Source organism: Acipenser ruthenus, chromosome 16, assembly GCF_902713425.1.
Source record: "Acipenser ruthenus chromosome 16, fAciRut3.2 maternal haplotype, whole genome shotgun sequence".
Lineage (NCBI taxonomy): Eukaryota > Metazoa > Chordata > Actinopteri > Acipenseriformes > Acipenseridae > Acipenser > Acipenser ruthenus.
Window position 1 is genome coordinate 7088968 of NC_081204.1, and position 25007 is coordinate 7113974.

General features: G+C 36.5%; 3 protein-coding genes across 6 annotated transcripts in view; 1 reads left to right on the top strand and 2 right to left on the bottom strand.

Moving 5' to 3' along the window:
- The first annotated feature begins 621 nt into the window (after positions 1-621).
- LOC131697714 (PRA1 family protein 3-like) lies at positions 622-6193 on the top strand. The gene is made up of 3 exons (XM_058988633.1): positions 622-841; positions 3264-3481; positions 4180-6193. The coding sequence occupies exons 1-3, from the start codon at positions 663-665 to the stop codon at positions 4353-4355; spliced, it is 573 nt and encodes a 190-aa protein (XP_058844616.1). The 5' UTR covers positions 622-662; the 3' UTR covers positions 4356-6193.
- A 219-nt stretch (positions 6194-6412) lies between these two features.
- On the bottom strand, positions 6413-11072 carry LOC117412094 (leiomodin-3-like). The gene is made up of 3 exons (XM_058988634.1): positions 10560-11072; positions 7976-9391; positions 6413-7234 (listed from the first exon to the last, which is right to left on the bottom strand). Exons 1-3 carry the CDS (start codon positions 10830-10832, stop codon positions 7187-7189), a joined length of 1737 nt encoding a protein of 578 aa, XP_058844617.1. The 5' UTR covers positions 10833-11072; the 3' UTR covers positions 6413-7186.
- A 2826-nt stretch (positions 11073-13898) lies between these two features.
- Positions 13899-25007, bottom strand: part of LOC117412532 (FERM domain-containing protein 4B-like) — a 56796-nt gene continuing 45687 nt past the window's right edge. For 2 of the 4 annotated variants that reach the window (XM_034020988.3, XM_034020985.3), the window contains exons 12-23: positions 23815-23891; positions 22839-22977; positions 22142-22283; positions 21476-21609; positions 21254-21370; positions 20568-20796; positions 20337-20393; positions 19763-19901; positions 19087-19254; positions 17627-18417; positions 17387-17525; positions 13899-15624 (exon numbers count right to left, since the gene is read on the bottom strand). In XM_034020988.3, coding sequence (XP_033876879.3) covers positions 15504-15624; positions 17387-17525; positions 17627-18417; positions 19087-19254; positions 19763-19901; positions 20337-20393; positions 20568-20796; positions 21254-21370; positions 21476-21609; positions 22142-22283; positions 22839-22977; positions 23815-23891 — 2253 coding nt within the window. In that variant the 3' untranslated portion in view covers positions 13899-15503. Of the gene's footprint in view, positions 15625-16269; positions 16425-16735; positions 16844-17386; positions 17526-17626; positions 18418-19086; positions 19255-19762; positions 19902-20336; positions 20394-20567; positions 20797-21253; positions 21371-21475; positions 21610-22141; positions 22284-22838; positions 22978-23814; positions 23892-25007 lie in introns of all 4 variants that reach the window. The other 2 variants (XM_034020986.3, XM_034904027.2) reach the window with 2 other exon arrangements.

Sequence of the window (25007 nt, forward strand, 5' to 3'; positions counted from 1 at the left end):
ATTGCCTTCCCATATGAAAATGATCTAGATTCACTTAAGTACTTCCCAGAACCAATGATTGCGGTTTGTTAAGAGATGGAAATAGCCCATAAAAAGTCACCTCATAATTTTTTGTTTTTGTTTTTTTATGCAGTGATGCTGGTTTAGGAGTAAGCCAGGTGACGGATCATTCAACATTGAGAGCTGACACAGTCCAGGTGTTTTCATTGCAAAAGGACTGAACTGTCAACACAGACTGCTGTCCAGTTACATTTTAACATTGTGTTGAACTTGATACGTGTTCCGTGTTCATCCAATGTAGTTTAATATTGAGGCAAAAATGTAATCAACTACTTTTCATAATGCATGAGCCTATTCTTTATTAAACGTGTTTATTATATCCCACTGAATCCTGTAGGACTGCCGTTATCTGCATTTTCAGAAACCCTTTTAATTTCCATTGAATACTCTGAACTTCAGTAAGTGAAGCCTGCGTGACACTGCAAAGCGTTATTTTTAAACGTGGCTGCATTTATTTATAACAGCTATTTGTTGTCCTAGCTTCGAAATGCGCTCATGATATCGCGAGAAACACGAAATCAATCCGGGTGTGTTATGCTTCGCTTCTTAATCTGACGTCGTTTAATCAGCTGATCTTTTCCTGTAGTACCAGTTCCGCAGTCATGGCTGGAATTAAGATTGCACCACTCAGACCCTGGGACGATTTCTACCCAGGGACCGATCGATTTGCAAAACCAGACTTTGGTGATTTAACAAAATGGAACAACAGAGTCGTGAGCAACTTACTTTACTATCAAACCAATTACTTGGCACTGGCTATCGTTGTTTTTGTGATCGTGGGGTAAGTAGCTTCACAGTTTTGACGCTGACAATCTGTTTTGGAAATTTTGAATGTTAGGTCTCTTTGTGTGTTTGCCAGTTTGACAGTATGCACACAAGGATGAGCTAAGGATTTTTATACCGTTACCATGGTCCGTACGACTGTAGACACAATGCAAAACGCGTTCTAAATGCGTGTCTAATTGGTATTATTAATATGGTTGTTTAAAACATTAAAATAAAAAAATACGTTGCATGCCTTACTTATGCATGTCTTTTGTGTATCTTAAACTGTAGCAGTCACTATCAAGTAGACCTGCTTAGTAACAATCACAAACACAGTTGCAGTACGACAAATAAATAAAGTTATATATGTCCTGTGTAGAATTACTAGGCCCACTGGCCTGTATTATAGATTAGCAGTGATGTTAATAACTACAGTTTAGACATAATTCTTGTAAACATTTATTATCGTGTGGTTGACCACCACACAGACCCAAACCCTACAACCAGAACGCACCCATTGAAGTCTTGATTGCTGCGTATTGATTAAAGTTTTGGGGTATTTTCTAGGTCAGGGGTAAGGCACATTTGCTACAGTATACCAGGATGCCTGGTTTCACACCCCATTGTGAGATTATTACAGGATTAAGAGCATCAGTCCAAAATGTTGTAAGTCTCTCTAAATACCTTTTTTAAATATATATTTTTTAAATACAGGATTGTTATCAACTCCATGTATTGCAGAATGTTTATTGGCAAGTGCAACGTGCAATAATTGGTGAGAATATTGTGAAAATAGTATTTTACTATTGTCAATAATTATATCTGTAGAACACGGTATGACATTTCAGATTAGTTATTTTTCAGTTGGCTAGGTGACGAAGGCGGTGGGTCTGTATGTGTACAGGGGAATGTCAATACTTTGCTACATCTTGTTCCACGGTATTTGAATATACAACCCTGTGTGTTTAACAAATGTAATTGTATACAGTAAAGGTTTAGTTTGCCCCTGCTGACTGATGTTCAGAACTACACTGCAGTTGTTAAAAAGGCAGAAAGGATGTGGTAATGTAGATTGCTCAGGGATTGGTCAGCTTTGTCTCCTGTGTGCATATGGGTTGTAAATTAATAGAGTGTAACATGATGTTAAACTATATACTGCAAGACATAGTTTGGTATAACAAAAAAAGACAACAAAATGCAATTATTAAAAAATGCAGCATTCATTTAGTCAAGGAAGTTAAACATTAACTTCCAGATTTGTTTCCAATGAGATGGTAAAGAAGTTGATGATATAGGCTAGTGTCCCTGAAAGTGCCTCAGCTCCAGTGCAGGGTAAGGAGTTTTGTTGCTTCTCGCGACCGTTAGAAATGTAATGCACAGCCATTTTATGAACAAAACAAGGTCCTGTATACTAAAAATGAGAAAGTACAACAAAACAGTTTCCTAATTGTGTGCTTTTGGACGACAATGATTACAAATTAAGGGAGTAAGATCCATATGGAATGTAATTTGTGTCTGTGGTCTTCAGACTGTACGTTTGCCCTGCAGGGCTATTGTTAATTTTTCCAGACTGGAAACTTGGAGTCAGTTGATCTAAATATAATTTTTTGGCTGCTGCAGCCTGGTGACACATGTTGCTTTAACTTGCTACAGAGCCTCTGTTTAGTTTCCAGTTATCTCGGCTGCTAAGGACAGAAATATGAATTTATCCCAGAGCAACAACAGGTGCAGAAGTGGGGAGTTTTTTGTAACTGAACATTAGTTGTATCTTGAAACAAAAAACGGTATTTGTACTGTATAGGCCACTGCAGTGCCAACTGGCGATTACATAGTCACGGATACACAACTGGGTAATGCATTTATGTTTTCAAAATGTGTGTCTCTTGGAATTGATTGGAACTTCAGATAGAATTTCCAAGCACTGCAAATACTGTTTAACTGAGGTATTGAGCAACCATGAAAGTATTGTGTATTTGTACACAGTGTCCTAGTCTTGAATAAACTCATTGCTATAGTAGGGAACCTAATTGTCACACATTGTGCTACAGCAAATTAACTGCATTAAAATGATTCATTTCTCAGTGACATAAGGAATGCAGCTCTAACTTTGAACTGCAGCACACTAACACTGGGCCACTTGCTAGCCACAGTTTTAGATGAATACAAACCGATTTACTTTAAAGAAGTGGTGAAAGGGCTGGGGGCTGGTGGTTTTAAAATATGGTTTTTTTAAATGTTTTACAAATTAATGGACGGGTTGCATGTGCAGTAGCAGTGTACTGGTTGTGTGTCATCATTAAAATGCACAGCTTTGCAATGTGTCTTTTTAAAATGCTTTTTTAAAAAGGGGCTGCAGATATAAAGGGGTTAGAGTACCCTCCTAAGTCATGTTGCTGCCAATGCTGATGCATGTTCCTGTGCTTGTGTTTGCGTTGCAGGATTTTAAACCCCCTGGCAATGATCCTCGGAGGAGTCGTGGTGACCTTGGTGTTTATGGGCGCTGTCTGGGCTGGAGAAAACAAGGCTGTGATCAAGAACTTTAAGAAAAAAAACCCCACCGTGTTTGTGGTTGCTGTTATGGGAGCAAGTTACTTCCTCGTCTCACTTTTCGGGGGGGTGATGGTGTTCATATTTGGTATCACATTTCCAATACTCTGTAAGTTTGTCTTTTTATGTTATTCTCCCTGTTTTGTTTTTAAAGAGTGTGAACTTTTAAAATGTGTTGATTTTATTGTAGTTGCACATGCATTAGTCCAAGAAAATAATAATGATTTCATTGATTAACTTCATTAAGTCATTGTGTTCAACAAAAGTGTGGCAGTTTAAAAGTTTAGCAGCATCCTTTAGTTATCTTTTTTGTAATGAATTTAGTTATAAAATCTTGAATGTGGTTTGTATCGTCACAGCTTTTAACATTGCCTCTGTAATCGTCTTGGCCTGTTCCCTCTTGCAATATAATGTAACCTCATTAAACACCCAGGCTTTTGTAGAATGGTATGTGGGTGTTGGCTCAGTCAAGCAGTGGTATACTGGAACTTCAAGTCCTGTAACCCTAAGGAGTTATCCAGCCTGACTATGTTTACGGGTTGCTATGGAGCCGGACATCACAAATACTCTGAAAATGACAGAGGCATCAGATTGAATCGTTGTATCAGCAGCACAAAAGCACATGTGTTATCCACTGTGTATTTACTAGAAGTGTTCTTAACAGGGTTTCATTTAGTAGATCTGTTGTTACTGTTTAATAACACATGTGTGATTTTTAACTGTAAAGTGTCTGTTCCAAACCCCCTCCCATTATTGTATAAAAATAGATAAATTACCTGTTTTGTTTTTTTTCATCTATGTTTTTAGTGATCTTTATCCATGCCTCGCTGAGACTTCGGAATCTGAAGAATAAAATGGAGAACAATATGGAAGGAGTAGGGCTGAAGAAGTCACCTATGGGGGTCATTCTCGAGGCTCTTGGGCAGCAAGAAGAAAGCATTAACAAAATTGCAGATTTCATTGCTAGCAAAGTCAAAGAGTAATTGAAAACCTGACCTGACCAGTATAAGCATGATTCTAACCCTGTGGTGCCCCAACGATTTCATTTTGTATTACTGGAACACTGTTAAAACAAAATTGCTTTCCAACAAATCTTGAAAAACATTGGTTTTCAAAGCCACATTTGAATCCCATTGCTTTGGTGTCCATTACTCCCTCTTGCATCGTTTGCTATAGTTTACCTTGTCTTTTATCAAATGCTGTACTTCTGTTGGTAATAAGTAATTAAGCTATAAGCAGACTGCCTAGAATATTATAACAATATTTATAACAGTATATTGGAAATAAAAGTTGCATACTCAGAGTGGATGTTGTTTTCTACGTACCGTATGGTTGCATTTATATTGCTGTAAACTATTGCATACCAATAAAGGGACAAAATATGAAGGCAACATAAATGTAAGCTACAGAAACTATACAACTGCATGTCTGGATATTAGAAAAAGGCTTTAGACTCAAAAGTAAAATTAATGTGTCAGGAATTCCAGTATGTATATAATATATTTAGGCATTTTCAGCACATCCATGTTATATTAATTGTAAACGGCATAGGAATGACATGTTTGTGACGACCCTCTATTTATTAAAAATAGTAGAATAGTAAAAGCACATTAGCTCACAGTACTGCCTCATAAGCTTTAACCCTGTCTTTCTTCTAGCAATCTGTTAGGTACATTTACAATTATATATGTGTTAAATACAGACTGTGAGGCATGGATAAAGCCTGAACCATTCTGTTGGCAGCAGTTGTGTAGGGTTCTACTTTTGTAAGATGGTTCCGATTGGCACAGCAATATAATAAACAACATTCCAGATTATTATCAAGATGGCTTTTCTATTCCAAAGTAGATTGCTGTGCAATACAGTATATCATTTTTGCAGTGGATTTTGTTTGTGGAAACAGCTTAATAAAAACCTTAAAATACGTCTGACGTTTTACTTTAAAATTAATTGCAAGCCTTTCACTCCCTATTTTCAGAGTTAAGTAAATTACTGACATTGCACATGGTATACCTTTTTAAATATTTCTGCCATCCAGAATAAAGCAATAAAAGAGAGTAAAAAATTGCAATATAAATATTCTGTATGCATTACAACTATTATCATGAAAATAAATAGCCAATTAAAGCTACCTGTGTAACTTAAATCTATATATTTCTTTTCAAAATTATTGTATACCTTGTATTGTTTTACACTTTTTTTTTTTAATGCATGTATGTGCTGAACTGTTTGTGCAATATTTGCATTGTGACATTTTTTTACTCCATTGAGTTCCAATCAGTAGGTGCCCTTTTTGCAGCAAAGATAGACAACAACAACCCTAATGTGCTGCAAAGGTACATGTGTCCATTTTTTGGAGGCCTGTCTGGTTAAGATCACAAGACAAAAACAACGTTGCTTCCATGACCAGTAACTCACATTACAAAACATCAATGCTAATATAGTAGGCACATGTTTTGGCTATCTGCCTTGTTTGGTCCCATAATTACATGCAGTGTTCTAACCTTACTACAACTGTACTCTTACTGACATGAGCAGCCTCTTGACTGGCGTAGATAAGATTCAGAAATGGTTAACACTGAACCAATGCACCAGCAGTGCTGGTATGGAAACTATTCAGCTGTAATTTGAGCTGCAATCTGCAGTGGGGATGTGGGAGGTTGTTTTTTTAATAAGAGATTCACTAAACTCAGTTCTGGTTGCTAATCCAATTTATTCTAGTACAAAAAAGTATTTTGTTTATATGCAATGTACCTTCCAAAAATGTTTGTCTCTTGCAAGTGCAATGCATTGGAAAAGTTAAATAAAAGAATGAACAATATTGGATTTCTTTGTTTTTTCTTTGTACGAGCCATTGCATGTGGATTATTAACAGTTATTCTAGGTTCTATTTACAGTTAGTAAAAATGTATTTGTTCGGATTGATGGTTTTTCAATGCCACATAATTTTTTAGTTAGTTTGATTAAAGAGCTTTACGATTTTAAAAAATATATACAGCTGCCATATCAAATGTGTTTTAATGAAGGAAATAATTCACACATTGACAACATACCAGCATGCTGCAATGGGGCTGTGCACAAGTTTTTAATACTCAACACAACATAGTTAATTTAGTTCTATTTTATCAATGCAGTACTCTATTAGGTGTGATATATTCACTCTTGGGAACTCATCAAAGATACACACTGAAAAGTTAAATCCCTAATTATATTTTATTTGAAGAAGTACAGTAATAGATCCTAATGCATCAGATAAAACCAGGCATATCCAATTTCCCTCCTCATTAACACCATGCTGGTGCAATAGTTCAGACTGGCCTCTGTGGGTTCACTGTCACCATTTCCAGCAGCACCTATATTTTCTTGGAGGCCACCAAATGCTAACCAGGTCCAGCCTTGAGTAGCTTCTTCAAACACTGCTTGAACTTACACCATTTGCTTTACTTTTTCATATATTTTACTAATATAGTGTGACCTTCCACAGGTAGGTACTGTACAGTTTATAAAGTCTCATTCACCAAAAAATGTCACAACAAAATTGGCACACACATTTTACACTTACAAATACATTTTATATAGATTTGAAACAGCTGGTAGCTTGTCTAAATGTCACATATTTCAGAACTATAGTCATAGCAGGGTACAAAGCCATTAAATCATTTTATATTCTCTACTTTTCATTTACCAGTAGTTTTCACTTATTCATCTGTATTTATTAGGAAAACAGAATAGCGCAATCCTAATGAAAATGCAGATTTTAAACTGAAATGTCATTTGAATGGCATGTATGTTCTAAAGGTGTTTTGTTGTTTCTTCAAAAAAGACTGGTTTCGCTTGACTCCAGGCATTTAGGCAGTGGAACCTGTGGGAGAAATAAATATATGAGGTGACTATTAATGTGTAAATGCAGGAAGCATTTCAGGGTACTCATATATTGTATTAAATAGATATATTTCACAGTTATATGGGCATTTAAAACAGCATACTACATTTGTTTGACCTTAAATCCATAATTGTAAAGTCTTCACCAAACCAACTAAAAATATAATGTCGTCATTTTATGGGTTGTAAATATTGTTAAATGATAAACAGTAACTATTGTACCTTGTACAAATATTTACTGCAGCTAAGTGCATGCACTTACCACAAGGGTTAAAAGCATTACAAGGCCTGAGAATCTCTTTAGTTCTTCACTATCCCAGATGCTTGATAATTGCCTCATACTTAAGACAGGCTTGAGGACATTTTGAGGAGATGTATTTTACAAATGTAGCAGGAACTAAAATAGCAACATCTATGCAAAACATGACAACTACACAATAAACAGATAACATCCTGTAACAAATGTCTATGCACACTTTTGGGTTTCCATGAAAGCGCCTTTAATAGCTCAGCCAATAAATTCAGTTACCATGAGCTATGTTAATGTCTTGAGATAGAAGGTTTCTACAAATGCAGGTAAAGGGTTTTGAATAGCCATATAGAAGATATAGAGAGCAGAATTTTGTTGTGTTGCCTTTCATGCATAGAAACCTTAGTGCTATGTTGTCATTCATAAGTCATTCATTTCTGTGGTAATTTGTACATTGTTGGCAATACTCACTGCTTTGAGATAAGCAACATTGCTTGTGCGAATTTCATTAAGTAGAACATCCCTGGGTGTCATGTCAACCTTGGGTGCCTGCCGTCTTCTGGGAACAGGCTTTAGAGTCTTAATCACATCTTTGAGATTGGCTTTCTCATTTTGTTCTAATGCACTCTTTGCAACCCTGTTCTTTGGTGCCTTCTTGAGTTGAATATCCTTCAGCGGATTTGGCTGATCATGCTTCTGTATCGGAGGGAACTGAACAGGTTGTTTCTTGAGCTGGAACGGAGGACTTGGTGCTTGTGGTGGGTAAGGCTGCATAATCGGCATTGCAGGCAGGTAGTCACCCAACATCTCCCACAGACCTGGAGGAAGATTTAGACTGTTCTTAAACCTAGCCATCATTTGCTCCTGGTCTTTTGCTTGTTGCTGCTTTTGTTCTTCCATTCTTTTTTGTCGCTGTTTGTCAAGGTTCCTGGTCAGTAAGTTAGTGACCACCATCCTTGGACCAGGAAGCTCAAAATGATATCCCATCTTCAACAAAGTGTTGTTTGCCTTTAGGAGCCTGGAGACCTCCATTTCAGCATGGTGACCCAGCATGTGTCTTTGATTGTGGAACCTCAATTCAGTGAGCGTCTCGTTGAACTGCAGACACCTCATGATAGCGATAATTCCCTTACCTGTGATGAAGTTTGACTCGATATTCAGAGTGGTGATGCTCCTATTTTCACGGAGCATGTTGGCCAAGGTGTACGCCACATTTTCATCTGCTCCAGTGTTGGCAATGCTGAATTTTGTCACATGCTTGTTCTTCTTCAAGGCATTCACATAATCTATCAGCATTTCCTTAGGAATGTTTTCAATGTTATTCAAATTAACTTCTTTGATTTCAGGATTGTTCTGCTTGATCTTGTTCAAGGTTGTATCTAAATTGGTTTGGTTTCCCGAAGGCCTTGCTGTTAACTTGATAAAGCTATCACCTAAAGCTAGTTTCTTTGGTATTTGGAGCTTGGATATTTTCTTCTCTTCTTTTTCCTGGTTTTCTATAAGCTCATTTGTTTCTGCAGTATTGGTTTCATGTATTTGTGTGTCTCTGACAAGGGCCACTGTGTTGCAGTTGTCTGCGTCTTGTTCTCTGTAAGGTGTCTCTGCCTGGCTTTTCTCCTCTGCATTTTGCCTTTGCTTTTCATTCTCTGGTTCTGGTTCTTTGGTAGCTTCGTCCTCTCTGTTTGTATCATCCTCTTGGTTTCTATCAGAAATACTGAGAGAAATTTCTCCTGTTTCTTCAGGACATTTTGGCAAGTCTTGAATTTCTCTTTCTTTCTTGTCTTCCTTTTCTTCTACTTCTTTCTCTCCTTCCTCGCCTTCTACTTCTTCGACTTCTTCTATTTCTTTCAGCTCTTCATCTTTGTCAAAGTCTTTTCTTGTATCTCGCTGTCAGGAGCACATAACAATTTTAAAAATGAAATTGCTGGTAGCATTTCAGTGCCCCTTTAATATAAATGTATATGTAGAATAGATGGAACCTTTCTGGACAGTAGAAAGTGGGTCTCCATATTTTTCTAAAATAAATTTAAAACTAGCAGGTCTTCCATAAAGAACCATTACATTTGCCTACCTGTTTTATTGCAAGTTGTTAGATACTTTTTTAAATCTTCCTTTTCCTTAAAAAATAAGGTTAAGGATATTGAGTATACCTGGTTTATTTGTTTATACTTGTCAGGAAAATACTAAGTATTGCCATCGTGTCAGGTATATGTGCATTATACAGGTATGACTGTAGACCTGTTTGCATAACCTCATTCAACATTGTCCAAAGTAATACTGATTGTACTACATTCCTAGTTGGAAAAAACATACTTTGTTTTCAGATGTATATTCCACTTCACTGGCTTTTAAAAAAATAATGCGAGTAATTTAAATGCATATACTTGTTTTGTTTTATTTTTATTCTACAAAACATGGCTTCGCTGGAATCAAGATACTGTGAGTCAATGAGTTTTTTCTTTATAAATCTTTCATATAAAACATTCCAGGTAATAAATCTTCCCTGGCGAGCCGGCTACTTATACTCACCAGCAGGGGGAGAAGTTGCCCCAAGGGAGAGCCTTTGAGCTTGTTGTGCAGGCTGTTGTTGGAAGAAATAACAATATTCTTCCATAAAGATGCTCCATTTTTGGAACATGCTACTGTTTTTGAATGTAAACCAACCTTAATCTAGTTTCTGTGACTAAATGGAGCGAAGTAAAAAATATATATATATATATGCACGTATATAGTAAAATATATGTTACAGTAATATATTATTATTATTATTATTTATTTCTTAGCAGACGCCCTTATCCAGGGCGACTTACAATCGTAAGCAAAAACATTTATATATTCTTTACGGACAACCATACAATACAACATCCATTGAATAGTATATAATGCATCTTTAAATTGTGTTTGTTCAGATTATGAGGCAATGGCTGTAACAGTGGTACTGTAAATATAATTAATAATACGATTATTATTTCAACTGGTAACCTTAGTGTTTAGTGATACCTGCTGAACACCAGCATGAACTGGTCTACCTTTTCCTTCAGGATCTCATGCTCACCTCACTTGGTAAAAGAGCCGTGGGAAGTCTTTCTTCCTCCAGCATTCGCTTGGATTCCTTCTCCCAGTAGATATAATTGACCAGAGACCTGTGATCGAACGACCCTGTTGGAGGCTTCTCTGTCTGGTCTTTCTGTCTCATTCCAACTGGCACCTCCTCATCCGGGGCAAGATCGTCCATTTCACTCTGAAGCTGCTTCAGTTCTTCGGGTGACAGGTTTGCGAGGATCTCATCTTCGTCAATGTCCTCGGTATAGGACTCTTGGTCAGACATTATGCCTTCAGATGCCTTGTTATAAGGTGCCTTTTCAAAGCGAGCAGAGACAGCTCCACTGGATCCTTCAATCGATTTTTTTTGCAATAGGTTTAAGTTGTGGATTTTGTTGTCCCAGAGCTTATAGTTTAGTGGCTTGTGTGTCCATGCCCCACGTCTGTTCTAAATTAAGCCCTGCATGATGATGTGGAAGGTATTTATGTTGCAAAGAGAAGGGATACTGACGTGCTCTTTTTTCAGAAACGTGTGTCAGCTGTGTAGGCCTTCCTGACGTTTCTGTGCAGCTGTGACTGGTTGAGAGGGGTATTATTGACAGCACCAGGTGGGAGCACTAGAACCCAAATCTCACTACAGTGCGTCATGCAGGGTCCTTCCTGGCTCATTTCGTGTTATATATTGAGGTGTAAGGGGGGCCCTGATCATTCTGTTATGGCCTCTCTTAAACCTTTTTACTGAAATTCTAATAGAATGCTATCTCTGCTATGCCACGGTATAAAAATAAACCTCATATCATTCAAATAAAATCTTTGTTTATGAAACCCGTAGCAGCTGGATGCGTGTACTGTATCATCAGCTTCAGAAACAGCGTTGTCAAATCCCAGTCGCTTACAAATATGTATACAAACTATTAAAGTAACAAAGATGATTTCTACTGTGTTTATTAAGGACGTGTCTCTAAAACATTGAAATGCCTTTATTGGAATAATCATATGGTATATTTGCATAAGCTAACCTGTCAGTTGAAACATTCTTATTTTTTATTGAATCCAATGTAAGCCTGCTTATGAAATTGCATTAATTGGAAGGTGAAAGGTTATGAAAGGTGATAATTGCACCATAAGTGGGTCTAAGTGGGATTTGATACACATCTAAAACTGTTTTTATAAAAGGAATAAAACATATCATGCCCTGTTTACATAAACTCACCAGCTAATCTGCAGTGGAAATATTCTTGAATACACTCCTTATTCTGAATGCTTGGCTGGTCACATTTTCTCATGCATATCACTTGTGCATGTATTGTGCCTTCATCTGAATCTTCTTTGGCTGATACCCACACGTCTAGAAGTTCACTATAAATGAATGCTCATTTCTATTCAATACATTTATCAAGCTTTGCCATACCTGTTATTTACCACACTTGCTTTAATACACTTTGGTATCCTTTTGGTTTTTCACCATTCATTGTTTCACAATCTTTCTTATGTAAATTATTTATGTACTTATTAGTGTGCATGTTCAGGGCTTTGTTTTGTTTTTTAAACTATGGCTGGGATCAAATCAAAACTCTGACAACCCGCTAATCGCACTCAACAAAACTGTATTTAATAGCGTTTTCTTTTTATGAGTAGAAGAAATAAGATACTTACAAAAAAAAAACGAAAATGCTATTAAATACAGTTTTGTTAAGCGCGATTAGCAGGTTGTCAAAGTTTTGATTTGGTCCCAACCTAATATTTTTTTTTTTTTTGTTTTCACCATTATTAAAGGAATTAAAGCATTTTAGCTACGTGTCAGATTTTAATTGTCATGTACAATTAACCACAATTGAAACAATAGTTTAATTATTTATTACTGCAATAAATGCGTTATTAAACATTGTGTTTTTTCTGCCCCCATGTGAAACGAATCATGGCTGTGCATATACAATTACCAGAGCAATGGCAATAATGCAAAGAACACATTGAATTGGTATGGTAGGTCAAGATTCATGCTGATCGAAGTCTGTGAAACTGGACGTATACATTTTAAGTGTAATCAGTTTAAGTTACCTATATTAAATGCAGCTGCATTTCAAACAATCTGGGATGTGACTCGTCCTGTAAAGGCATGCTCGGCAAATATTTCATTTTGAGGTTAAGTGTTCTATTTTAAGAGATGTGAGTGATAGGACCTGTTTAGACAAAGGTTGCCGTGGTAAGCAGTGAAGGAAAGAGCATGTATAGACATTGGCTATATCACCCTCTTGTTGTTTAGTACCTCAATCATATGCATATCACTTGAGGACTCTACCAGACTAGTTATTCTGTGGTTAATATTTTTTCCAGTCCAGTCCAGGTTTAACTCTAAGCAGGTTATAAAATAGTTAATCGAACCTGCTAAGAGGCAGTTAACTAATTTAGGACCTGCTTGGAATAAAGACCAGGACTGGAATGAATCTTGAGGGCCAGAATAGTGTATCACTGCTCTTGATAATTGTACAGCTGCCCAGTTTGTTGCAGAGATGAAATGTTTTCGGTCAGATTAGTGCAACCATACAATAACACTAACTTTCTGAACAAGGTTTATAATTCAACAAACAACATGAAGAGCATAAAGAAGAATTGCAATGTTTCAGGCAGGAAATCTATAGTATTGTTAATACATTCCTAGTTCATTTAATTTTTTTATTAGTCAAACTACAAGCCAGTTACCGGCAAGTTCTGATCAACCTATATGGTATATAAACCTACTTAGCAAACTCAGTCCTGCCATGCTTTCAAATTACCACCTCACTCCCAGCCTTGTCCTATGGGGGAGCTGTAGGGGAGCCCGGATGAACGGGTTGCATAGATGTATTATTTCATTGTTTGGGTTAAATATTTTTGGAAATCTGTAATATTTTGTATTATAATAAAGGTGGTTATTTAACATAAGATTGTCCTGACTGAAATAGTAGTTAGGAAAGACCTTTGTACAGCCAGTGTGGTTAGGCACCACCCTTCAAATGACACTGTTATGTACTGTATAAACATAACCTACAGGATCAGCAAGCTCTCTGAGTAAAGAGGTGCTGCCTGGAAGATAATACTGTGCCTTAGTACTTAACAACTATCAAAAATGTACTAATGGCAGCAAAGTATGGATTTGCATTTCATCTTCTCTTAACAATTTCAAAGCCTGACTTTATGTGGGTCTTATTCAGTAGCTACACATATTATCTGGACCATTGTGAATCTCTCTTTTATTCAGAACATAAGCCTCACTGAAATATCCAAATGAAACATTATCATGCTGTAACATGTGTTGTATCCTGAAGCTCTGTAAAGCAAGTAAACAGGAGAAAAATGATCACAATAAAAATGGTTTGTTTCACACATTTTTATTGACTTCCTATTTCAAAACAGGTTGTATAGCCATGACCAGTAAAAGAGTACACAAAGGCTTTTTTTGTTAAAGAAATCGGTACAAATATGCAAAAGAATAAATTAACATATTCTTTTGAAATTCCCCTATATGAATTCAAATGCATTACAATGATACAAATAACTAAGAACCAGCTTACCAAATTTCATTTTGTACTATATATTACATGCTTTTTTGAACACAGATAACAAAAATGTTTAACAAAAAAAAAAATCAAAAACTTTCCTTATTTACATTATTAACAAGTAGTTACATATTCCTTTTCATGTAAGGAAACAGCACCATTCCATGGATTCCAGCATGGGATGCACAAATAGCTGTTTAAGAAACACATGTATGTGTGATGTTGTATTATTAAAAACATCCTTGAAATACACAAGCCACAGTATTACAATGTCAAGCTGAAACTGAGGTGTTACTGGATTGTATGAGGTAGTGTAGCCCTCATGATTCTTCTAGGTTTGAGCAGAATAGGTACTTGATTCGTTATTTAACTGTCTTGTATTAGTCTTTATTGTAGCTATACTGAAAACTAGTCGCTATAGAACATCTCAATCTTGTTTCCAGGCAAGACACACCTCTTGTATAGTTGGATATTAATAAAAAATTAAAAATACTGGCAAGCCAAAAGCTTCAACTCCTTGATTTGTGTGACCATGCATAAACCAACTAAGGATTTAAACCTTTTTATCTAACACTAAGTGGTGCAATACAAAGCATTACATCTAGAAAACAAGGTATGGTAAAATCAGACACTCCACAGACATCCACATTTTTGGATCCTTCTCATTAAAACGGGTATTTTAATTCACTTTCTGTGCAGTTTTCTTGTCATATGATGATGTTAACTACAGGATGTAGTTACAGGTATAGTACCAGGCATTATCAAAACATACTAAAATATACTGATTATAATCAGTAAACTTGAATTGATGCCAGATAATTCTCTGTATCTTCGATTTTGCAACCAGACAACTGTTGCCCATATAAATCATTCTAAAAAAGTACTTTTCCAGTTAAAGTCATCCTTCATATCAACAGCGCCATGAAAATGTGGTGGGGACTCCTTTGTACCAAAACACGCAAAAACCTTCATTGGTACAAAACACGTGCCACTGTGTCTCAATACAATCTTGACTGAAGCACACCTCACACAAGTCCGTTTCTCCAGCCCATTTCTTCTTTTGTTTCCGAGTCTATCCAGACCATGCTCATTTGCATTGAGTCCTTTTTTTTACAGCATAGTTTTTCTTTTTTCAAAACCATCAGAATCTTTCCAAGTGCCATAATATTTTCCAAGTGCCAGCACAACTTACCATACACGTCCAACAAAGTTTTATAATTCTCTTAACCACATGGCTGCCTCTCAGCATTAGTTGTAAAACATTGTTGTTGAGCAGTCTCTTACCAATGCTTGTGAGCAACACCAGTAAGTGGTGGGGGGTAATAGTTGTAGGTAACTGTGGTGCAAGGCACATAATGAAAGCTTTATAAAATGTGGCAGCGTGGTCAGGGAACAGTTGTTGTCTATTGGTAAACTACTGGTTACACTATTGTCCCAGGCTTGGAATCCTCGTGCCAATATAGCAACTGGTCATCTGGGTCTAAGCTGTTTTCCAATGGGTTACTTTCAGGGTTTTCCATTTGATTCACATCAATATATGATCTGAAAAATACAAAAGACTGAAGATCACAAAACGGCATGTGTTTTATTTTTATTTTTTTTGTTAAAGAAAACCACAAGACACAAACCTCTGCACTGTTTTGTCATTCAGAAAAAGAGAAAGCTTGGGAGAAAATATGGTATTATTCAATCATATGTTGCTTGCATGACAGGAGTCCAGAACAAAGCATTTGAAGGTTATTTGAGTTTCCAGTGGAATGGCCAAAAGCATGAATTAATAATGTATTGAAACATACTATATAATGATGAATAATTCAAGCACATCTTATTTTAAATCACATTTACTGATCTTATATGTTATCTGCATCAGTAAATGTTTTATCTGCTGGACACAAAACAACATCGGATTAAATGTTGTACAATGCATAACTTTACACTTACCAGAAAAGAAAATGTACAAAGAAAGTTCTTGACCACAAACAAAAAACAACCAAATATGCAGATGCAGGGGTCACATTTCTCATTTTTATGGGTAAAATACCCACTATTTTAATTACTGGTTAAATAAGAAAAGAGTTAGGCATGTACTCCAATCCCGCCACCTTATATGACTGTAGCTTAGGTTTTAGTAGCAGAATTGTTTTTCCAAGATATAGTAACACCAGTATCAATGTTTCTTTGGCTCACCCTTTTGTTTATTCCTTTGATTATGTCGTCTACGGTTTAGTTGTTAATTCTCCTCAGTTATGCAACTGGCAACAGGACCATACATGTTAACAGATGATTCTGGAGCGCACACCTTCCTCAAATCATTTTTCCTTGACATATTCTCTGTGGAATATCTGTGCGCAAAAAGTTTAAAGATATGGGTGAAACATGTCAAATATCATCAAATGCGTACTTTGTAAAGTACTTATAATAAATGTGACCTCTGAATATGTTTATAAGGAAGGTTCTTATGTAAAAAAAATAATAATAATAATGTTATTCACTGCAAAGAAACAAAAACAAAAAGCATGCAGTTACCAACTGACAAACTTCAGAATAATCCCCAAGTCAAATCAAAACATTTAAATGCACTTCAAATTGAAGCCAGCACGCATCATGTAAGAAATCCTTCAAAGCAATCAACACACAAAATGGTATTACTTACTACAGCTGGCTACATTTAGCATAAGAATATTTAATAGTGATCTCGTTTCTGTAGATATGTTGCAGCTCGTGGACAGAAACCTGGTTTTGTGTCTGATAGAAAGTGGTGCTGGAAGAGCGAGGTGACAGAGTGAGGAAGCTGAAGACACTGAAGAAGCAGAAGATACTGAAGAAGGGCTAGCTGAGTCACAGAGAAAGGCAAGAGTCTGCAAATTACTGTAAGAGTGGTGGCAGGATCTATGTCTACAAGAAAATGTCTATTGAACCCATAAGTAAACCACATTTTCAGAAGAAGGTTTGCTAAACAAATCATGCATGGCGATGGACTGCAATATTTTACAGCTATATTATTACTCTCTTGGAAACAAGATACCTAGTACATCTCAAGAAAACAGAAACATTTCACTATCAATTAATTGAAGAAACTTCTAAATGGGGGATCCGTTTATTTTAATTTGGATATGACCAAGACCATTGTTTCTCAGTGTGCAACATAAAATCTTCAGTCAAAAAAAAAAAAAATCACCCCATATGATTATTAGAATTTAAGAAGACCTATTAGAACTAGTTTCACTGTAAACTTTGTGTTCATTCATTATTCCTTCTTGTTAAATGTTAAATTGAACCCATTGCCATCAGTCTTACTCCTCACCTGCTGTGCGAGGGCATGCTGCTGTAGACTTCGCTGTACGAGTGTACATAAGGCTGTTGAGTGGATAAAGGGACATCATAGTCTGTAAGGCCGACGGTTACCTGGCTCCTCCACGTTCCTGTGCTATTGGCTGAAGAAACTGCAGATTGAAAGAAGAGATTTTCAATGAAGAACTAAAACAAAAAAGAAAGAACAGAAGTGGATCCAGAAAATGAGTAAAGGTTAAAAAATAATTCTTACCTGAAGAGACCGAAGGTGCCCTGCTGGTTTGAGAGAAGGATGCTGGCACAGCAGGATAGCCTAGTCCTTGCTGTGATCCTCTTTCATATTCATAGCCCGCCTGCAGGCTATGACTCTGGTCCTTGTGCCCGGTGTTGCGGTTGTACCAGACACGGAGATGTTCTGCTACTAGTGCCTTCTGGATGTGTTTGGTCATGTGTTCGGTTTTAGCACCTGGTCTACTTCTGGGAGGTCTTATGGTTGCATATGGATTTTGGGTGAGGTGATCCGTCTGCTCATCATAGTAACGACCATATCTTTCATGTCCATAATAGGCTGCTGTGCGGTACGTGGGATTCACATTATAATGGCCCTCTGACCCATTTTCGTAGATGTATCCTCCATTAGAGTAGGGATCACAGTCCGTGTAATGTGGGTATCCTGCAACGCAGTATGCAGGGGAAGGCTGATGTGATGCCGTTTGATAACCACAGTGCCTCGAACCATTCTGTGCTAGATTTGGCATGCTGCCTGCATTTGCATACATGTTCTGTTTCCTGTGCCTCCTCTTGTCCCTTGTGCGAGAATCTAGTGTGCGATAGTGCTGGTCTGATTTACTGGTTGTGCTGTGATATTCTGTGCTGGACTGGCTTGTGTAGGAGGATCCGTCATCCAGGACCTCTGTGCTGTTGCTTCTTCTGGCTGGTGAGAGAGTGAATCTTGGCTTTTCAGGTTCAATTTCAGAAAAGAGCTGGGTTTGGGATTCCAAACTCCCACTGCGTTGCCTAAAGTGCTGAGGGGTTCCATCAGACCTAGAAACAAAAGATAACAATGTAAGCATTGTTATAAATAAATACCTTAACTGTTTGCAATATAAAAAAGTTTATGATGCCATTTTAAAAGCCAACTTTTTTTAAATACTGAGGCTAAACCGGGGTGTTCATTCTAATTGTATCCAGAAGATACTGGAATGATGGTATCCAGATGCAAGTTGACTCCTATCAGTAAAAAACCCAGTCTAATTACAGTGTGGAATTTGTTAACCCAGCATGGCTCCGGTGCTCTCTCCAGACAACTCTCTTGCCCAGAATTGTCAGATGTTCATTTAATCCTATTCACTCTTCAAATTCCGATTTGTTTTTATAATTAAACTGCAATTAAATATATGATATACCTCATACAACCCCCCCCCCTCCCCTTTAACTTTATGAACCTCTACAACATTAAATGAACACTACATTATTTTTTACAAATTGTTGAGTTAAGAAGAAAATAAGAAGGCTGCATTTGTTCCTAAATCAAGCACATCAAGATTTACAGTTTTCCTCAGGACTTTATCATTAAAAAGGAATCGGTTCCATTGGGTGTGGAAGAAGATAGACTGATAACACCACTATGCAAGCACGATGCTGGAGGGCTTTTTGGAATCATCCTCTTTAAGACACATGTTTTTTCAAATTGTGTTTTAATTATCCCCCTACCGTAACTGACTGCTGCTGTAAGCATTGCGAGTCATGACTGGAGTTGGAGGCATGCTTCTCGCATCACGGGGCTGTCTTGCTGGAGTTTTGTAAGGACTGCTGTGTGTTGATAAGGCTTCTCTGTGATTATACTGGAGGGGTCCCTGCACATTGTCACCATCATTGAATCTGGAAGACATTTTACAAATGTAATACATTTTGAGTCTTGTACGTCACAAAGCACTTTACAGTGGTAAATGGTAAAGAACAAAAGTAAAAAGGTAGATCTGCATATAAAACTGGGTCTATTTATTATTTTAAAAAATTCTTATTTATTTTTAACTATGTAAAATCTAAAAATTCTTGTCAGTCCTCTGAAAAAAAGTATGAGTTATTACTGTATGTAAAATCATATTTAAGGCATTTAACTATTAAAAAAAAACACGTTTAAAAAACACAGGTGGTCTCACAGACTGCAGTTCCTGTGAAACACGCCACTCAAATGTTATCAGTTTTACCAGACAGCTGGTAAGGCAGTGTTGTGTGTGTATGTGGTTTATTTGTTGCAGGAACATGCTGACTTCATTGTTTCCAGTTGTGAAACAGATGCTTGTCTAACCAGACATCCTGACTTTTTCAGAGAGAATCAAACGCTTTCAGGTCTTAATGACATGGCAAATGCAAAGCTCAATCTCACCTTTCCCTGCCGTGCTGCTGCTCACAGGCAGAGGCTCTTCTCTGTGTGTTGTATTCCATTCCCAGAGACTGCGCGGCATGGAGCTTTGGAGAAGACTGAACGGATCTGGACCGGGGTCTCTGAGACTCAAGAGAATCATCTGAGGGGAAAAACAACAAACCAATGTTATATTGTTTGTGTAATTTTACTTATTAAAACGTAACAGTGTTAACCACAAGAAAAGTTTGTTAGACAATTTCATGCATTAAAACTAATTAATATTAAATGAAAATGTTTTATTCTAAAATCGGAAAATTTTGCTGCACAATCCACTTTGAGTGGAGCGAGTCCACTATCCAGGATTGAAGGGGTTATTTGTTTATCTAAATCATTAGGTACTGAAATAAAAAGACAAAAAGGCTCATCTCCTCCCCTACATTTTTCTGACAAGAACAAATCCTGAACTGTACACAAAGATTGCAGATAGAGAATCTTGCTGAGAACTGCCGCAGCTGGATTGTTCCCACAACTCCGTTCAACACATTAATGCAAGTGGTGTTTCAAAACATTTGTAATTTGTATTTACCAAACATACCATCATCCAATGTGAGGCTGTCAGACAGGGAGCTGGTCTCTGAAGGAATCACATCATCTGAGGACAAAAAAGAGACAAAGTTACAAACTAGAAGACTTGATCAGCAGGTTTTCTGAATTAGTAGAGCCAGCATAGGTTTAGAGACATGAGGGTGAGTCTAGGTTCTGCAGTTCCACCAAGATAGGCATAATAGAAACCGGATTTGCTACCACAGTATTCAAGAAGTGTTACCTTGTAGTATGAGTGAAGCTCTTTGTGTGGGTTTCTTTCCAGATTTGATTCTGTATTCATTGATTGCATTCTCAATCTCCTGCAGTCTTTTCACTGCATCATAACAGTTCTGTTTTCTTTTTTTCCTCACGGTTTTGTAGAGTTCTGGTTCACTGGCCAGCTTCTTGGCAGCTTCCACAATTTTCTGTTGAAGAGCAAATCTACTCTCCAGGTTTTGCAAATCGGGATCCTGTTGAATAGAGGTGTGTGTGTTAAAGGAGTGCTGACCAAAGGAATCAAATCAACTTTTTTTTTTTTTTTTTATCTCCAATTAGCCTTATTAACATTATTAGTGGTTCCCATTTTCTACTGAGAATCTTTTGGTTGCTCAGTTTTTTGTGTTATTTCTGCATTTGCAATACCTTTTTTTATAGGTCCTACTGTCTGATTAAACCATTCCTAGACCACCAGAGTGAGTTTGAAATGCAACACATTAGAATTAGGGAACAGGAAGCAGCAGAAACATTTTCACCCTATAGTGTCTTATCCATATCCAAAAATAAGAAGCCCCCACTATTTACTATTACCATCTTTGACACACAAGTAAAGGCTGCAACACATAATATTCATTACATTGTAGATCTGGCAGCCACCTAAGTCAGCAATTTAATGGACTTTTTATAAATTAGCTAAAATGAATGGAATACCTCTTCATTTGGTAAAGAATCATCAAGTTTAAAAGCTGTGCCAATTCGACGTCTTACAGTTGGAGTTTTGTCCCCGGTTGACAATGGATACTCCTTTGGCAATTTACCAGTCAATTCCTGAAACAAAACAAACAGTTTCATTTATTTTAAATCTACATGAAATACATGACAAGCTCTAAGCGATAAGTAATAAGGTTTGCTATAAAACGATGGAGTACTTACTGCTTCCCTCATGCAAATTTTCTTGAGTTCTTCTATTTTCTGAGCAAGAATGTCTTGTAGAGCCTTTTCCTTTTTCTTGAGTTCTGATATTTTCTCTTTCTTTTGATCCTCACTGACCTCTGAATCTTGGGAACCTGAAAGGTTAAGTGATACTGTTGCAGCATATTGATCTTTTGAATTTACTAAGAATCAATATTATGGGTATATTTTTTTTCATGTATTTTATTTAAATCCTAACCCCCCCCAAAGACATTCATACTCAAAAACAGCTTAAAAACATTAGAAACCTGAGACAACACTGGTTTTAAAAATGAATTAGGCAGGTACTGGAGTTTCTGTTCCATAATTCATTTGCTACGGTGCTGTTAGATGCTGAGCAAACACATTTTAGGGGACTACGAATGATTTGTGACTTTCAGCAGAGCCCCAATGAGATAAACCAGAAGAAGGTAGCAGCAAAAAGCTAGAACTAAAAATGTAAAACGTTAAAAATGGTAAAGACTTCCAAATCATAGATCACATAAACATGGCAAATATTTAGTTTTAAAAAAAGTTTTGACTGTGAAAAATTATCTTTAGCAGTATGTCTTTATTACGTCAGACATTATAAGCTTTGAGGACAAAATCAAAGTGCATAGGTTGTCCTCCATTTAAACAATGACTTACCTGAGGAGATCAGACTGCCACTGCTTGCCATGATGAGTGGATTCTTCCCCTCCAGGCTAGTCAGTTTTGAAATCTTCGGGGCACCTACGTCTGTCAGGTCCATTGCGATGTCTCCCAAACTCCTTGCTGATGGAATTTTTGCCTACCGAGACAAAAACGATCTTTCTTTATCAAATCACCCCCAACAGGTTACAAGGATAGCAACCACTGATTAATCACACTTGTACTTGATGAGATGAGATGTCTTTCACTGCTTGTTACAGGCAGCTCAATCCTTCCCCTTACTTTTTCCTGTTCATAGTAATTTACACTCTCTCTACCATTTGTGTATTCCAAGCAGAGCTCAGAAAGCTAACATGATGTAATCTCTCAGTATTAACAAGTGTAAAATCTACTGTTTTCTGTCATTTAAAAAAAGAAATGTATTCTAACTGATTTGATTCCAAAACTAAGAACAAAGACTTGAGGTGATAATCAAATGTACTTATATTAAATTACATGAGGACACAAATGGTGTCTGCTTAATAAATGTAGCCCTAAATGTTACAATTGTATCACACAATGCAACAATATGAGAAAACTGTTAGAAAACTAATGCAATTAAAAGTAAACTTATAAAACCACTAATTTTGATAGCACTCCAACCAGAAACAGTGAAAACTAGGAAGCAACAGCTGAGCTAAGACTGGTAACTTACTTTGCTTTGCTTTCTGTCCAAGTAAAACTGATGTTGACTGATTGCCATCACCCAGATGGTCTTAATCAGAGAATGGTTTGCATACCATGTGTGGATCACTAGTCCAGTCTGTCCAAAAGTACGTTTTGAAACGGTTCTTCTACAGAGAAAAAGGGAAAGGTGTATTAAAATGTACAATTCCAAACAGGAAATCACCAGTTAATAAACACACGGTGTGACTTCAATCCCCTCTAAATTCACATTCAACAGATTACTTGTTTAATGACTGAACTATCAATTAGTTAACAATAAATTCCCTATAGGAATATTATTATTATTGTTAGCATGTTCTGTAATATAAATACTTCAGTATAATTTTGTATTTTCCATATTAAAAGAAAATATGTTGACATGAAATGTTCAACTACTGACATCCATATTCCTGATAACAGCAAGTGTGCAAACACAAATATATATCTATGAAGATATCAGATTGACAAACAGGAACAATCAATTGTGATCATGGGTACTTCTCTTTTTTATTCAACAATTCACATCTGATAAATTAGACATTTCTCAAATGCATTAACCAACACTATGCAAAGGTATGCATGGTTCATTTCATAACACTTTCCTTCCAACATACTTTTTATGAGGCATGCATGTTCAGGGTTAAAACTGTCTCCGTAGAGTAAATTAAATCTAAACAACATCAGTAAAGTAGGGAAGCTGAATAATTATAGTCCACAGTCACTAATTGCAATTCCCCTACTGGGTTCACTTTTATTTCCAAAGAGTATAAAAATAGATTTGTAGCGGGGATATTTTTAATAGGCCTTTTAAATCATACTCGTTTGTTCCCCCTGAATGTTATTGTAGCTTTTTTTTTTTCTTTTAAACTTTAAAAATGGTTCACAGATGAAGTTTTAACAAGCCTCTTAGTGGTTGGTTCAGGAATCCCTTTTTTTTTTTTTTTGGATAACCTGGCACCTCTCACCTGTGTGGGTCGTTGACTTCTACAGCAAACTTCTTCTCACGGAAATACAGGTTCTCAAGTTGCTTCCACTGGTACAACTGTGGGAGAAAATACAAAAGGGAATGGACGATTATAGAAAATCGAGCTTCTGGTTTATAGGCAGGGTTTCAGTTTTAATACTTTGTTTTTAATAAAATAAATACTTTCTACTGGAAGAACTATGATAAGTACCTGTTCATATACTATGAACAGCTAAAACCTTCACATATACCCTCTGTGCCTTGCTATGGAAATAAAACATGTACATTTATATTGTACTTATGATCAATACATTATTTATGTTCATAAAGGTGCTGATTAGCTATCAGACAAGATAGTTCATTCAGTATTTAAAAGGACAATGACTCATAATACACATACATAGGACATTCAGTTAAATACACTTTCAGTAACACTACCAGAACAGACATAAAACACATGGCTAGCACTGTCCAGCAAGTGTCTTTCAAATCTAATGAGGTGTGAGGACACACCAATTTCCATGACTGCTACAGTAGTAAAAAAAACCCTCTGATGCTCTGTATTAACGCTGCTGTTCTACTGTTAATGAGATCTGTGTCTGCCTGTCCACCACTTGACACCTTTGCATCCAGCGACTGCACCAAAGTGTGAAGCACACCTGTTGGGAACACCTTATCGAATTTACAAATTCTATCCAATTAACTGCAATATCTAAAGTGGGTGTGTGTTTTACAAAAAAAAAGTGGTTTTGCAAAAACCATCATCAAAATGCAAAATTTAATCAAGATAAAACAATCATGAATGTTTTTTCTTTTAACACTGGGGATCTGGAAAGGATGTTACTTTGAATCAAATCAGCATTTTTTATGTGGTTGTTCACACCAGTTACTTATTAGGAAATTCACATAACTAATAACTAAAAATGCTGTGGACAGACTGTCATAACTAGATGAATTATCTCTTTTACATATTAGGAATCGTGCTTCTACTTAAACTGTTGGTTATATTCTGACTGTTTTCCTTCCCATTTTATGGTTATCTACTACATAATTATTAATGAAAGTTAGCAAAATACAGCACAATTGTAACCTTTCAAAAACTTCTGGTTTTTAAATAAAAATGTACACATGTTTTAACATACAGTAATTACTTTTACCATTACCTAAAAACACAAAAGATTGAGAATCAGTCAC